The sequence below is a fragment of the Barbatula barbatula genome (assembly GCF_947034865.1).
Source record: "Barbatula barbatula genome assembly, chromosome: 20".
NCBI lineage: Eukaryota > Metazoa > Chordata > Actinopteri > Cypriniformes > Nemacheilidae > Barbatula > Barbatula barbatula.
The window spans coordinates 6,629,310-6,643,657 of NC_136783.1; the positions used below are offsets into that span (position 1 = coordinate 6,629,310).

General features: G+C 40.1%; 1 protein-coding gene across 1 annotated transcript; it reads right to left on the minus strand.

The window, feature by feature from the left end:
• Window positions 1–1,348: 1,348 nt before the first annotated feature.
• Window positions 1,349–13,107, minus strand: itih3a.2 (inter-alpha-trypsin inhibitor heavy chain 3a, tandem duplicate 2). The gene is made up of 20 exons (XM_079483650.1): window positions 12,896–13,107; window positions 11,892–12,046; window positions 11,716–11,820; window positions 11,476–11,638; window positions 11,277–11,387; window positions 10,797–10,925; window positions 10,584–10,700; window positions 9,580–9,748; window positions 8,038–8,154; window positions 7,659–7,840; window positions 7,400–7,585; window positions 7,175–7,314; window positions 6,934–7,088; window positions 4,213–4,254; window positions 3,669–3,737; window positions 3,469–3,582; window positions 3,186–3,387; window positions 2,455–2,627; window positions 2,023–2,134; window positions 1,349–1,904 (listed from the first exon to the last, which is right to left on the minus strand). Exons 1-20 carry the CDS (start codon window positions 12,998–13,000, stop codon window positions 1,766–1,768), a joined length of 2,685 nt encoding a protein of 894 aa, XP_079339776.1. The 5' UTR covers window positions 13,001–13,107; the 3' UTR covers window positions 1,349–1,765.
• Window positions 13,108–14,348: the final 1,241 nt, after the last annotated feature.

Sequence of the window (14,348 nt, forward strand, 5' to 3'; positions counted from 1 at the left end):
GCGGCCTATCGCATATGCTAGCCGCAGTCTTAAGCCCACTGAGCGCAATATAATCAACTATAGCGCCATAAAATTTGAGTTTTTGGCGCTCACTAAGAAGATTCGAGAATATTTGCTGGGGCAACTGTGCATTGTCTATACTGACAATAACCCTCTCAGCCATCTACTACCGCAAAGCTTTGGGACACTGAGCAACGTTGGGCTCCCCAGCTTGCTGCTTTTAATTTTACAATTCAGTACCATTCCGGTAGAAGTAATAAAAATGCAGATTCGCTTAAAAAGGCAGGACTCATCTGGTCTGTGTGAGGTGAGTGCACCGTTGCCTGGGAATGAGATGCCAGCTACTGTCCAGCAAAAATGTGGTATCAATATAGTCCCACAGACAGTACAAGCTGTAGTTTGGCGATGCCTGGCTTTGGTGGTGATGTGAAAGGACTGCATGATGCAGATCCTATTATTGGTAAAGCTTTGACATTCTTGAAGTGGGGAACCCCTCCCAACCCTGAGGAGCCTAGACTGTTGCTTAAGGCTGTTTTGGTCTTACTTCATTAATGGGACCGGTTGGTAGATAGGAAAGGTGTTTTGTATCGTCAGGTGTTTTGCCCAGACAGGGTGAAGATATCTTTCAGTTGGTCCTTCCTTTTGCCCTGCACAGTGAGGTTCGTGGTCAGGTGATGGGGCCCAGTAGTGTTAATGATTTGGTTCTGGAGCACCAAACAAAGTTACATGTGGCCTTTGAGGGGGCTCCAGAGCATTTGACGGTGGTGGCAGATCGCAACATGATTCACACGTTCGGGATGCACCAATGGGCTAGGGCCATTTGATTTATCTGCGTAATTATGGCTTGAGGGGTTGTCATAAAATTCAGGACCTCTGTAACCCTGTGGTGTGAAAGTGCCTAAAACAGGGGACTCTCGTTTATACAATTTCACCAATTGAGGATTTGAGCAGAATGAAACATGTCCATCGTTCCCTGTGGAAGACCGAGTACGAAGGGCTTCTCCGGAGCCCATTTTTGCTAGTGTTCAGCCAGTAATTGAGGAACCGCGATTGGAGCATTCCTCATCATTAGATGAGGCTGATCTGTGTGCTTGGTGTCCAAAACTCAACATGTTGTTGGTAGGTTGGATGTGTGGGGTAGATGTCTGCATTTCTGCGGAACCCGATACGGATTCTTGTGGTGCTGGATTAAATTTTTTGGATAAAAGACTGTAGCGAGACTTCAGTACTATGGATGGGAATGGGTCTTTGGACGGGTGCTCCCTCTTGACGGTCCATCTTGTCAATGGAATTTGCACGCAGTTTTGGTTGCGTTCAGTCACTTAACACTTATTTGGACAACAGAAGTAAAAAAATGTAAATAAGAGTTGCTTTATTGGGCAGCAGGGCTGTATTAAAACACTGTGTGATATCACAGTGAGATATGAGACAAGCACAACAGATGTAGACAGAATGTGTTATGAATATGCTAGGTAGCGCAACCTCACCGGACTTCTATTTAAACAGCTGGCAACACTGCATCGGTCGACCGTTTAATGTTACAGAGATCACATTAAAAACCGACTGATTGTATGCTTTTTCTTAGCTACTAATACCAGTAGGCCTACTTCAAAAAGTTAGCATCAACATCATTCTAACGCTATGTCAAGTGGAATTTATATCTCAAATAACATCTATGTACTTATGAACATAGGAGACAGCTAACATATACTTTTAATCTTGTATTTATTGTGTGTATTGCAGTCTATTGAGACACAGATGTTTCTCAGATGGTTTGAAAGAGGCTAGACACAATGTAATCTGTGTGAACTCCATCAAGAAGTCCAATTCCATTATTATGAATGAACCAACATGGCACATTTTTACCATTCTTCACATCCTTCCTGAAATCTCTTTTCCAGCCCCTGGTAAGACAAAATCATGTGGCAAATTAAATGAAAATCATGTTTTTAACATGGAGAGAATTGACATGATAAATTGTCAGCATGGTGTGATGTCACTATTGTGTGTTTTTGCATTCACCTGGTAACCGTGAGCTTGTTTCCTTTCACGAACATGATGGCATCTTGTTTGTCAGGGTCCTTTCCTGGAAACAAGTCACTTACTTCAAAGTCCACGCCATGGTAAAACTGACCTACAGTAAAAGGAAAGACCAAATAAGTGTATTGTTCATGTGACAACTGGACAACTATTAACCTCTGTTCCTGTAGCTCAAGCATTATGTTAGCATAGTATGTATTTGATTTCCAAGGAACACAAATATTAATCAAATGTATAGCTTGCATGCATGGTTGGTACATTCAGAATGTGTAAATGTAAACAAAATGCTTTGGAATCACTAGACATTCTTTTTGAACATTCTCCCGTTGACAAGAGTATATAGAAAGTATCATGTCATAACTTGACTTTGAAAAAATCAAGCTATTTTTAAATACTGTACATCTCAAAATTTACCAAGCAGGCCATGGAGACTGTTGGATAGGAGGTGGCTTTCCAGGGTGTAAAATCCAAGGTAGTCTTGGTGATATGGGTGATTTTTCCACATTTTGTGCAGGATGATCTGAAACTTGACTGAGTTTCTCACAGTCACTGTTAAACTCTGATATTTGATTATCTGCAGATCCATCCTGGAGAAATCAAAATATAAAAACTTTGAAAACAAATAAGCAATAATTGCAAAAATCGGGCATTATTCTGTCACCCAGGCGTTCACCCATCATTACTCACTCTGATAATTCCAAACCTGTATGACTTCCTTTCTATTGCATAACACACAAGAAGATACTTTGAAGAGAGTTCTTAATAACCAAATAAGACCGGCCCCTGTTGACTTCTATTGTATGGATGTAAAACCATGACGTTTGACTCAAAATATTTCTGTGGTGTTTCACTGAAAAAAGAGTCATACAGATCTACACTCTCCATTGATTATTAGTGCGTTTATATTTACCAACACAAAATAAAGACCATCAGCTCTTTTGCGTACATGAACAGTTCATAGTAACCAACCACAGTATAAGAACAAAACTGTTTGTCCATGAACTTGTGCACAATTTTCAAAGTTTTCAAAAGCCATGTGATATCATTAAGTAAGTAACACACTGAAGTTTAGGCATCTCATTCCCATTACAGCCACGATCACTCATTTAAGCACTAAGTTTACTTTAACTTATTTTGGAGCTTACCCCAGTCCATTTACAGTTCTTGTGGTAGACCAAAATAATTTAGTCTGTTTCCCTTTTTCAGACAGTGAGATCTCCTTCGTGCCCACCATCAATCTGATACCAAGCTGCTCATGTACAATCCCAAACTGCCCGAAGTAGGTGTGCATCTTGGCCCCTGGCACTGGTCTTTTTTCTCCAATGATCTGTCCATTTATTGTTATACCTGAAAACACATTTTTACCAAATCAAGTATGTCACAATTACTCATAATATGTTACTCTTTATTTTGAAAAACATAAATCACCTGTAATTGGGTCTCTAACCAGGTTGAAAATGGTACCAGGTTTGTCATCAAAGTTGAAGCACAGGGAATTGTTCTGATCTGGCACTCCAATTATGAAGTGTGGATCTCCATCAGCTGCCAAACAACAAATGCAAGAAGTGAATGCAAGCAACAAAATATCTCAGGTATTTTTCTTCTCAAATAACAATGATTCTTCTTACCAAGACCTAAAAAAGGGGTTTTGGCGATGCTGATGTGAGCGTTCATCAACTGAGGTGAAGCATAGAGGGCTGTAAGAGGGATATGCAGGGGAAATTTTTAAAAGGTAGGCTTCAATAAGCTCTTCATGAAAATGTTTTGCTTGTTTGAAATGTTTTCAGATTCATGTAATTCGCATTGCCTGGCGCAAGTTCACATCTATTCGTGTCTTTGCATGTAATTAACTCGTGCAAATCGCTTACCTAGCATTTGGTGTGAACACAGCATGAATTCACTTTAGTGGTTTGCAGTTCACTTACACAAACTTTCAGAAAAACCTAGTGGCTGTTAAACATCTTCTAACTGGGATTGGTCCAAAATACTGACATGACAAAATAGGATGGGCCTGACTTAGGGCTCCAACTACTTTAACACATGTATATTTTCGAAGTTCATTTCTTACCTCAGTTTGTCCGCCTACAGCACAGTGAATGAAATCAATATATCTGTACTGGATTTTTCCAAAACTCTAGAAAGAATACTACAATGATACATTCAAGAATTTACCATTTGAATAATGTCCATGTTCTGTTATGTCCTCCCGTTGATCTAGAAACCACAATATAACAATGGTGTTTAAATGTATATATGTTATATTTGTACATCTGCAAATATTCACAAATTTAGTTCTAAAGTATTGTGAAACTAACATAGAAGACACAATTTTCTGTCGAATTAGAATACTGTTGTCACGATCCTGTCTGTGTTTCCCTAGTAGTTTGGGAATTTAGTTGTTTTCCTGAGTCATTTTGTAGTTCTCTGTAGTTTCTTTCATTATTAGTTCAGTGTTAATTTTTGCCCGTTTGTTATCCCATGTGTATATATATCCATAGTGTTTCATTTGTATAGTTTTCAGTTGTTGTTTCAGTGTCCCTGTTATCTTGTGTTTTCATGGATAGCTTTTGTCCCCTGTGGCGTTATTCTTTTATTACGTTGTAATTAAAATGTATGCTGCATGCGGATCCACTTCCTGCCTAGTTTCTCAATAGGTTATTTTCACAATGACTACAGTCAAATTTCGCCTTTTCGCAAAACAGTGTACCATAACTTCCTTTTTGTAAAAGAAAAACTTTCGTTTTGTCGTCGCACTAGAATTTAACAAAAGTGACTGAAAATATGTGTGGTCAAGACATCAGTAAGATAATGATTGTGTTTAGTATCAGGCATGTTAATATTTCGTAATGTTATTGACAGATAAATGTTATTATCCTAGCACCTTCGCAAAAGCAAAATGAAAACAAAACACTTACCTTCATAATCAAACCGGTACTATTCAACGAAGAATTTGTATCCTTTATCTAGCTTTGGATCTTGTCATTAGCGACTTGTCATCTAACAAACCCCTCCACTGTGGAGGCGGAATCGAAATCCTCGGTCTAGATTCTGCTAGACCTATCTGCAGTGTTTGACACTGTCAATCACCAGATACTGCTAGCAACCCTGTCATCTCTAGGAATCTCAGGCTCCCTCTCCGCTAGTTCAAATCCTACATCTGCAGCAGATCCTTCAGGGTGTCATGGAGGGGCTCGCTGTCCACTGCTCACCACATAATCACGGGGGTCCCTCCGGAATAGGTGCTTTTTTTCATCTACACAACATCCTTGGGACCCATCATACACGCACACGCCTTCTCGTATCACTTTTTGGACGTTTCACCCAGAATATACCACTGCAGACGTTTCACCCAGAATATAAACAGCCTGCCTAGAAGACACCTCGGCTTGGATGAAAGAGCATCACCTCCAGCTTAATCCTGCCAAGAAAGAACTTTTCGTGTTTCTTGCACACTCCACGGTGCAACACAATCTCACCATCTAACTTGGAAATACCACAATCACTCCTTCCAAAACATCCAGGAACCTCTGAGTCATATTTGATGAAAAGCTGTCCTTCAATGATTACATTGCAAAGAAAACGCGATCCTGTCGATATGCCTTATTCAACATTTGAAAGGTTAGACCCTACCTCACTGAACATGCAGCACAACTCCTTGTCCAGGCCCTGGTAATCTCAATGTTGGACTACTGTAATGCTCTCCTTGCTGGTCTTCCTGCAAAGGCTATCAAACCACTTAAACTGGTTCAAAACGAGACAGCAAGCCTTGTCATCCAACAGCTCAAAAGGGCTCATGTGACACACATCAAGAACCCTGCATTCAGCAAACCAGCAGCATCTTGTATTGCCTTCTCATAAGGCAGTAGATCGCTTTCCCACTCACACTCCTTCACAACTCCTTCCTGGTAGAACATTCTTCTTAACCCGGTCCGGTCAACCACATCTCTCACAACCTATTAAATACCTATTTAAAACACATCTCTTCTGTGAATTCTTGACAAACAAATGATAAAAAAATGATGTACACTAACCCTCTCTCTTTCCCTCAACAGGTAGTGGTCTAGCTTTTGTTGAAACTAGTTACTTTGTATTAGCACCTATCGTATTAGCACCTAATAGCAGGTCCCCTTTCACCGTTGGCAAGGTGAAGGAGGATGGCGCTCTTAAATATTTTTTTGCGGGAGGGCAGTAGGTCTCAGGTTTCGCAGGCCAAGCAGCCAGGCCAAGCAGCCTGGAAGAGTCTGTTCCTGTGGTTCTGTTGCAGGAGTCTACTCTACTGGTGGTGACTGCTGCTTTGGGGTGTGTTTGGGCTGTGCACTGCTCTGCCGGCTCCGCCCTGGAGTCCACCGGCTCCGTCTCTGCACCAAGGCTCAGGTCCTGTTCCCTTTCAAGGGCCTGGCCCTCTGTTTCTCCCCCTGTTCCGCCTACGCTCCTCCACTACGCTCTGTCACGATCGTGTCTGTACTTTCCCCGGTAGTTTGGACTTTTAGTTTTTTTCGTAAATTCCTGTTTCCCCATTTCATTTTTTTTGTTCTTTGTAGTTTCTTGGATTATTAGTTCAGTGTTAATTGTTGTCAGGTGTTCCTTGTTTTCCCACTTGTTATCTCATGTGTATGTATCCCTAGTGTTTAATTCCGTTTGTGCTATCTGGAAATTTCATGGATTGCTTTTGTCCCTTGTTGTGTTATTCTTTTATTACGTTGCACTTTGTTTCTTTTATTAATTCAAAATTACGCTGCACATGGATCCGCTTCCTGCCTAGCGACTCAATTGTTACAACTGCATGGTCAGTAAAGTCAAAGTTGCTTTTTTTCAATGAGGCTACTGGCTGTACCACAAGAACATCAGACGAACATATTTATGTAAAGTAAATCAGTGGAATATTAAAAGTACCTTCAGTCAGCTTGTCAGCAATGAGCTTTTCTTCATCTTCAGCCTGTGGTTTGGTAACCACCATGGAAGTAAGCGGTGTGACAAAGTTATACCTCAGAGAAAGATCTAGAGCCTCAGCTGTGATGTTTTTCTTCTCCTCGGGAGAGCATTTGTCCCTGAGACATTATCACCTGGTCAGCAACTTATATTATTTATACATCTCTGTGGACATAATGCATTCTCAGAAAAGTAAAACACAAACATTTCATCCAGGAGCTGCTGGATGGTCAGATATGCCCACAGGTGCTCTGTGAAATCCCCAAAAATGTGCTCTTGCTCAGGGAACACACTGTCCCACTCTTCTGCAACAGCGAAGCCCTTGGCAACAAACTGATCTTCGAACTATTCAAATGGAAACATTTAATCCTTGTGAACTACTGCAGTCAAATTAAGCCTTTCAGTCCGGAAATAGAAACTTATTTTTTACCCCATCAGCAGACACTTTTGTCAGAAATGTGTCAATCTCAGATTCTTGCAGGCGTCCGGCTACCACAATCTCAGATCCCTTGAAGAATTGCTTAAAGTGACTTTGGGTCAAGGAAGTTACAGTGTCCCCAGGGTAGTTGAAATTCACCTCCAAGAGTAGTGGACTTGCCACCTCTTCATAAAAACCCTATGGAGATAACCAAAACTCTTGGGTACAGTACGGAGTTTTAATACATTGAGAGTATTCTTGTCATTTGTACCTGCAGTTGAAGTGTAGCATCTGAGGCCTCATAGACTCTGCGAGCCAAACCATTGTTCTGCTTGGCTAAAATGTCGAGAAAGCTGTAGTCCACATCATAGCCAAAGCCCAAACAAAAGAGGCTCATGTTTCCATTAATGGCATTGTGGATGTTTTCTTGGATTACGGGTAGATCTTGCTCCCCTTAAACAAATTGTTCAGTATTGGTTATTTCATTTACATAAACTGGGTATTTTTATATTGACTGTTTATATAGAGACGGCATCTTTGGACTACGACTATTAGGTTACAAAGAATAGACTCAAAAACTCAAATGAAATAAATTAAAAACTATATTTATATTTTTAAACTATGGCATTAATACAAAAAACAGCACATACCAGCACTTGGTCTTCCATCGGTTAGTAGGATGATCATGGACATGTTTGGCAGTGAGTCATTTTGTTCTGTCGTAAGCATGTCCACCGCATGCAGAATGGCCTTGTTTATATCAGTTGCTATGGGACAGATTTGGAAAATATGTTACTACAGAGACAATACCGTAATTGTTGTGTACTTAATTTTTCTTGTTTTACCTGAATGGTTAAAATCGTCAGTATAACATTTTGTTAGTGGAAGTGGAAAATGTCAAATTAAAAGTCATTTCCATTGATCTGGATTCAAATGTCCATGAGTACCAAGGCTCAAAGAGTTAGAGCAAGTGGCTCTTAACCTTTTACATGGTTGCGCCCCCCTGGAAACCCATTTAAAGAACTGCCCCATACTATACATTGAGGATAGATAAGATAATGTGTGTGTATATATATATATATATATATATATATATAAAGAAGCAAAAAAAACCTGTGTATGACAGATTGATCTCAAGAAATCAGATTACAAATGTAACAACCCTCATAAAAATACAAAAGAAACCATCACGGAAATGAATGGTTTCCATTAAAATACCATTGTAAACCATTAGCCTTTTGCATTAAAACCATTACAAAATCGAGAGTTTATTAGCAGTCTATAATACAGACGCAGTGTGGTGTCATTTGCCTGTCGAAAATAGTGTTACATCTTTAATAACAGCTTTAAACAGCGTCCAAGTTCAGAAATATATGCAAAGGCACTTTTTTGCACACCACTCCCTTCACGCGCACTCTGAACTCATCGGGAGAGAAAGAGATTTGACCTTATTCTGAAATTACAGTCTGAAAGACAAACATACTTATATGATCTACCTGTTTCTTAAGATGATGTAGAGGTTATTACAGCTGCTTTCTGAGTGAACGTTTGGCCACTATATTAAGCTTTTGTGCACAGCCTAAAATTACACTGTGCAGGACCTACAACAAGTCTGCGCGGCCGCTCACATGCGCAGCTTCAGACAGCACATTGCAATCGCCTCCATCAATTTGCAATCGCGTTCCAACGGTTGGGGGAACCGTCATGCCCCACCTGCAGTACCTCTGCGTCCCCCTGGTTGAGAACCACTGTGTTAGAGTTCATACTCTTCATACTTCCAATAAATGTTAGATTATAAAAATGTTTTGGGGGAAATATCCCTTTTAGGGATTTATTCGTCATTTATTAACACATCTCTTTCAAAATGTGTATTTAACACAAAACAAGATGTTTTGAGAAATGTCTCAGTGGTTTTGTGTCCATATATTTGATTACATTGTTTGGTTACCAGTGTTTTTCAGAATATATTTATTATGTGTTCTGCAGAAGAAAGTCATACAGGTTTGGAATGACATGAGGGTGAAAAAACGATTATATTTCTATTTTAGGTGAACTAATCGTATAAGGTGTTAGAGGGTACACGGGGCGTGCCTTTGAGGTGAACATTATTTTCTGACAGCAGAGACCACATAGACCACAAATTCATCGTGAACTGTTTTTTCCTCTTGCTCTATCAAACTGCTCATACTTACAGTGCCTTGCTGTAATAGTTTGGACAAACTCTTTTGCTTCTGCCACATTCTCTGGTGTAGCTTTGCCAAGCGAAGGCCTCCACGACCCTATGACATCATCAAACGTGACCAGCCCAAAGTAATCATCTTCGTGGAGATCATTCAATATAGTCACCAAAGCTTCTCGAGTCTACCGAAAAATAACCAACAGACGATTAAATTTTTTTTTAAGAAAGATTTCTGCACTTAAGTCTCTACTCTTAGGGCCTATTTTAAAGATCTAAGCATGTGGTCTAGAGCTAAAGGCTCAAGTGCACTTAGGCCGTGTCTTTTTCTAGTTTAACAACGGGAAAAATGTTCTTCGCGAAGAGTTGTCCGTATTCCCTTAAAGAGTCATGGGTGTGTTTTGGGCAAAACGTGCCGTTTTCTCATATACCATTCCATTTAAGAGTCAGTTGCGTTCACGCCATGGCAGATTCGCTATTTGCACTTCGGAAATTGCAAGAGCAAAGACTGGACACTTCTCCAAAAAATGAAATCCGGCATCTGCACGTGCCGGACGAGCCGGATTTTTTCTCTTTATGTCCACAATAGTAATATTTTACATCGTGATCCAATAATTGTAATATTTTGTATTATTGTGTGCTGCTGGCGTCCCTCTGTGTGTAATAAGCAGAGTGTATGCGCGCTGTGAACCCGCCTATAGGCACATATTACTAACGCGCTCTTTAAATAACTAAAAAATATTGCGCCGTAGACTTTGGACCAGGTGTCAGTCGGTCAATGGGGCAGTCTATTTCAGTTGCCTCAAAATAGCAAATGCTAGCCCACTGCACACACCACGTTTTCAGGCCAGCACACCCATGGGCGCACAAATGGGTGCAAAATGCATTTGCTATTCAAACAACGTGGCGCAGTACATGGAAATTAAAACTGCGTCAGGCTAAAACTAGCATAAAACACTTGCATTGCGCCTGCATCCGCATTGATCCAGTGTATGAAAGGGCCCTTGGGGTTTGACTTACCTGTTTCATTTTCTCTCCGGTCATAGACCCACTTCGGTCTATCACAAATATTACATTCTTAGGGATTTGAGGCAAATTATCCGGGGCAAGAAAGTGTACAAAGTAGCCGTTTACTATCTGAAATCAAGAAACAAGAGATCAGTCCCATCTGAATAATAAATACGAGAAGTAGGCCTACATACAGTAGGAAAAGTAGTTTATCCAATATTGGACCTGAATTTCACCAATATCCTGTGCGTGGTTGACGTCATACTTGATAAATAAATCCCCATCCATCAGAGTGCCTTCACAGTCTGAACATTTCCTCTGTTGACCCAGCGTGGGAGAAAAGTACACATGGACCTATAGATGAAGAACAGTGAAATAAGTGTATAAGGAAGTGTGTCGAAAATGTGCTAAAAACATTGCTGGAAATGTTTTATTTATTTATTTCATAAGGTTAATGCTAAACGTTTAAGAAAACAAGTTTTACTACAAAAGGCCTAAAGTACCAAAGTACTTGTTCTGTGATCCAATTTTTAGAATACTTACATTTATGGCTCAGTAAATTTAGGTGTTATCACTTGGTTGTGGCTGTTTGTGTATTATTATATTTATGAAGATGCAGATTGATGCTTTATTACATAGCTAGCTAAAGTTGTCTGCTTCTCTTGTTAGGTAATATATGCAAATGTATGTAGTTTTCATTCAAACCTTTTTCTCTGTGACTGTTTTCTCCACTAGAGGGAGCAGCTCATTGGTGATGAACGTACTGTTGACATCCACGAACGCAATGCCCTGGGGTTCGTATATATCTACCACAATCTATGAGAAACAAACAGGACTGACGCACCTTAACACAGCTTACAACGTTTGGATGTTAACAGAGACAACAAAAGATGAAATGATGAACCTCAAAATTCCGAACCAGCTGTTTGGGTCGAACACCTATCATGATCTCGTAGCTGCCGAGACGACGGCGCAAGAGCTCTTCGTAAGTAAGAGTAAATGTGACGATACTCTGCGCTGCAACATTCACAGACACTGAGAATTTCTCCATGTGCCTTCCAGAAGCCCTTGAATGCAAAAATAGCTTAGCAAACACTGAACTGTAAATACGTGTAGCGTTGCAGAGCTGTTTATTCGTGTTTACCTGACCAGTCCGGCGGTCTGCCCGGATGACATGGCCTTCTCATACTGCTGCCTGGCCTTCTCTTTCTCCTTCACCTCACTGATGTACACTTTACCCTCGATCTCTCTAAAACATGAATACACATGAATACAAAAAGTATTTCAACAGGGGGCGGTAGTAAACAAAGGGGGACTGACATGCTAAAGTTGGTGATGAAGGCTGTTTTGGGAAGGTCAACCTCAAAGAAAACTTCCTGTGAATCATTGGCTGCATTCAGGGCTTTGGTGGTCATGGTCGTGTGAGAGAAACGGGACGCTACCTTGCAGTCCACCTTCATGCTTTGAAGCTCTATCTGAGAGAGATACAGTAGGAAAACGTTCAAGATTATTCTTCAGTTAAATTTGTATTTTTAATGTATAACTATATTATTATTATTTACGTCCATAATGTTATCTTTACTATGACATCTTTTGGCAAGGAATAGTTCACTTTAAAAACACATCAGTGTTCGTGAAAGTAAATGCAAGTGAGTATTTTAGTTGGAACTACAGTAAAGTTTTGTTTGTCATTTGTAATTGCAATAAACTTCCACTCGGGGAATGAGGGTCCCAGGTTGTTAAAATGTACACACATGGAGTTATTTGGATTACCTTTATGATGTACTGCTTTATGTATTATGTATTTGCTTTATTCGAGTAGGATCAGAGGATGGTGTACATTGTGTTTATTTAACATATAATTGAACAGATCTGGGACATATTCAATATATTGTTTACATCCTCTATTCAGATTCTTATTCTCTAGTCTACTTAAATACTTGTATCGTAGATTAACCAAGGTCTTACCTGTGCATTACATTTTAATTTGACATCACAAATTGTAATGTTGGAAAGACATCAGTTTAACTTCAGCTTCCTTACTTTGGTTGAAGTTGACACATTAAAAAAAGAGAACTTTGTCATTTCTGAGATTAAACAATAATGACCAAACTGCAGTAAGCACAACGGCAGACCCCCTGTTGCAGACCCCCTGACAGTCACACATCTAAAGAAGGCTCAATCTTTTTCCAAAGTATCCTTCAGGCCTGTACTAAATTAATTTGTGTTGAGCAGTTGTCAGGCATTTAGCCAGCCAAGAGAATTAAACTCCATGTACACAGAAGAAAAGTGTAAGTAGTTGAAAAACACAAATGAATTCTTACCTGTTTTGAGTTAGAATCTCTGATGACCACGGTGTCTTGAGCCGTAACAGTAAGAGCCACACAAACACACAAGCACAGGCTCAGCATTCGTTTCAGTGCAGTCATGATGAAGTAAAGACTGAACTGACTTCACTTCTGCCTGCTAATGTTCTTAACCCAGAGCGAGAAGAGACAGAGAGCAACACACGTCGATGAATGAACGTCTGTGTGTGCTGTACAGGGCCTGTAAGACTTGCCAAAGGGGTGTGTGAGTGTACCCAATAATCTGGCCAGACGCACCACCCAAAATAGCGGAATCCACCTAGACTCATAAACAGAAGAATATTAAATGCCTTGAAATATTATCATTAACATACTGACTAATAAATAATGTTTTCTTACTATTTGAATAGACTTCCAACCTAATACGATGACCTGCAGCTTGTGCTACGGAACTGATGGATGCCACAAGGAGTCAAGTTTGCATTAACTTGTAGGTGATTACTTGGAACCTTCACCCAAAAGTGACACGTCTATCATCATTGACTCACCCTCAGATTGTTCCAAACCTGTAGAAATGTCTTTGTTTTGCTGAACACACAGGAAAATATTTAGAAGAATGTCAGATCTCGTACCCAATTGATTCCCATACTACTTAATTTCCCTACTATGGGAGTCAATGGAAAGGGGGGGGGGGGGCAAAACAATGAAACGTATACAGGTTTGGGTGAGTATGATGATCATGTTTGGGTGTTTCCCTTTAAGACTTAAAAAGGGAACCAAATTCAGATCATTTGACCTCCATCATCCACGTTTATTGTACAGCTCCATGCTCTTCGTGTGTTTTGAACAGTTGCTTTATTTGTTTCTATTTTGCAATTTTATTAGAAACATAAGTTATTACTTCGATGAAATCTTCTATGAAAGGGCAATCTCAGACCAATAATATTTTCCTCTGGAACCACCTAGAATGCCTCGCCCACCGTGTTGCAACATACAAAAAAAAACATTTGAATACCATAATATTGCAAGACCTAACGTAATATACGGAATCTGACACACAAGCTTTTGAACATCACGGAGGTTAAATGTGCCTTACCCCAAAGTACACTACATGTGGTCCTGCGGATGAACTCTGCCAGCATCCTGTTTCTCTTGCTTACAGTAGAGATGCTTTTCTTAGCCTCGCTTTTCTTGGATAGCTCTAACATAACCACCAACTTATCAAAAGCACCTCTGCTCACACACTCTGTATACGTGTGTGGAAGAGACTGTGTGTGTTTAAGAAAGTTGTTTTAAAGAAACATGTCCAAATGCACTGTAATCACGATGATGAGCGAAACATTGAGTGTGGGAATTAGAAGTGTATTGGCATCAATGACTCGGTTTGTCCGTGGTTTATGGACTCTGTTGTGTCACGTCTGGTCAGCTTTGCAATGGGCGTGTTTGAGTGTTTAGATTTTCTTACCGCTCC

What these genes read in the sequence shown, in the direction of transcription:
- itih3a.2 (XM_079483650.1), bottom strand. Translation starts at nt 13,000, where the DNA reads ATGACTGCACTGAAACGAATGCTGAGCCTGTGCTTGTGTGTTTGTGTG. An exon ending in CAGACCGCCGGACTGGTCAG is followed by an intron (nt 11,639 to 11,715) that starts GTAAACACGAAT and finishes TTTGCATTCAAG; the next exon opens with GGCTTCTGGAAGGCACATGG. An exon ending in TGCTGACAAGCTGACTGAAG is followed by an intron (nt 4,255 to 6,933) that starts GTACTTTTAATA and finishes TGTGGTTTCTAG; the next exon opens with ATCAACGGGAGGACATAACA.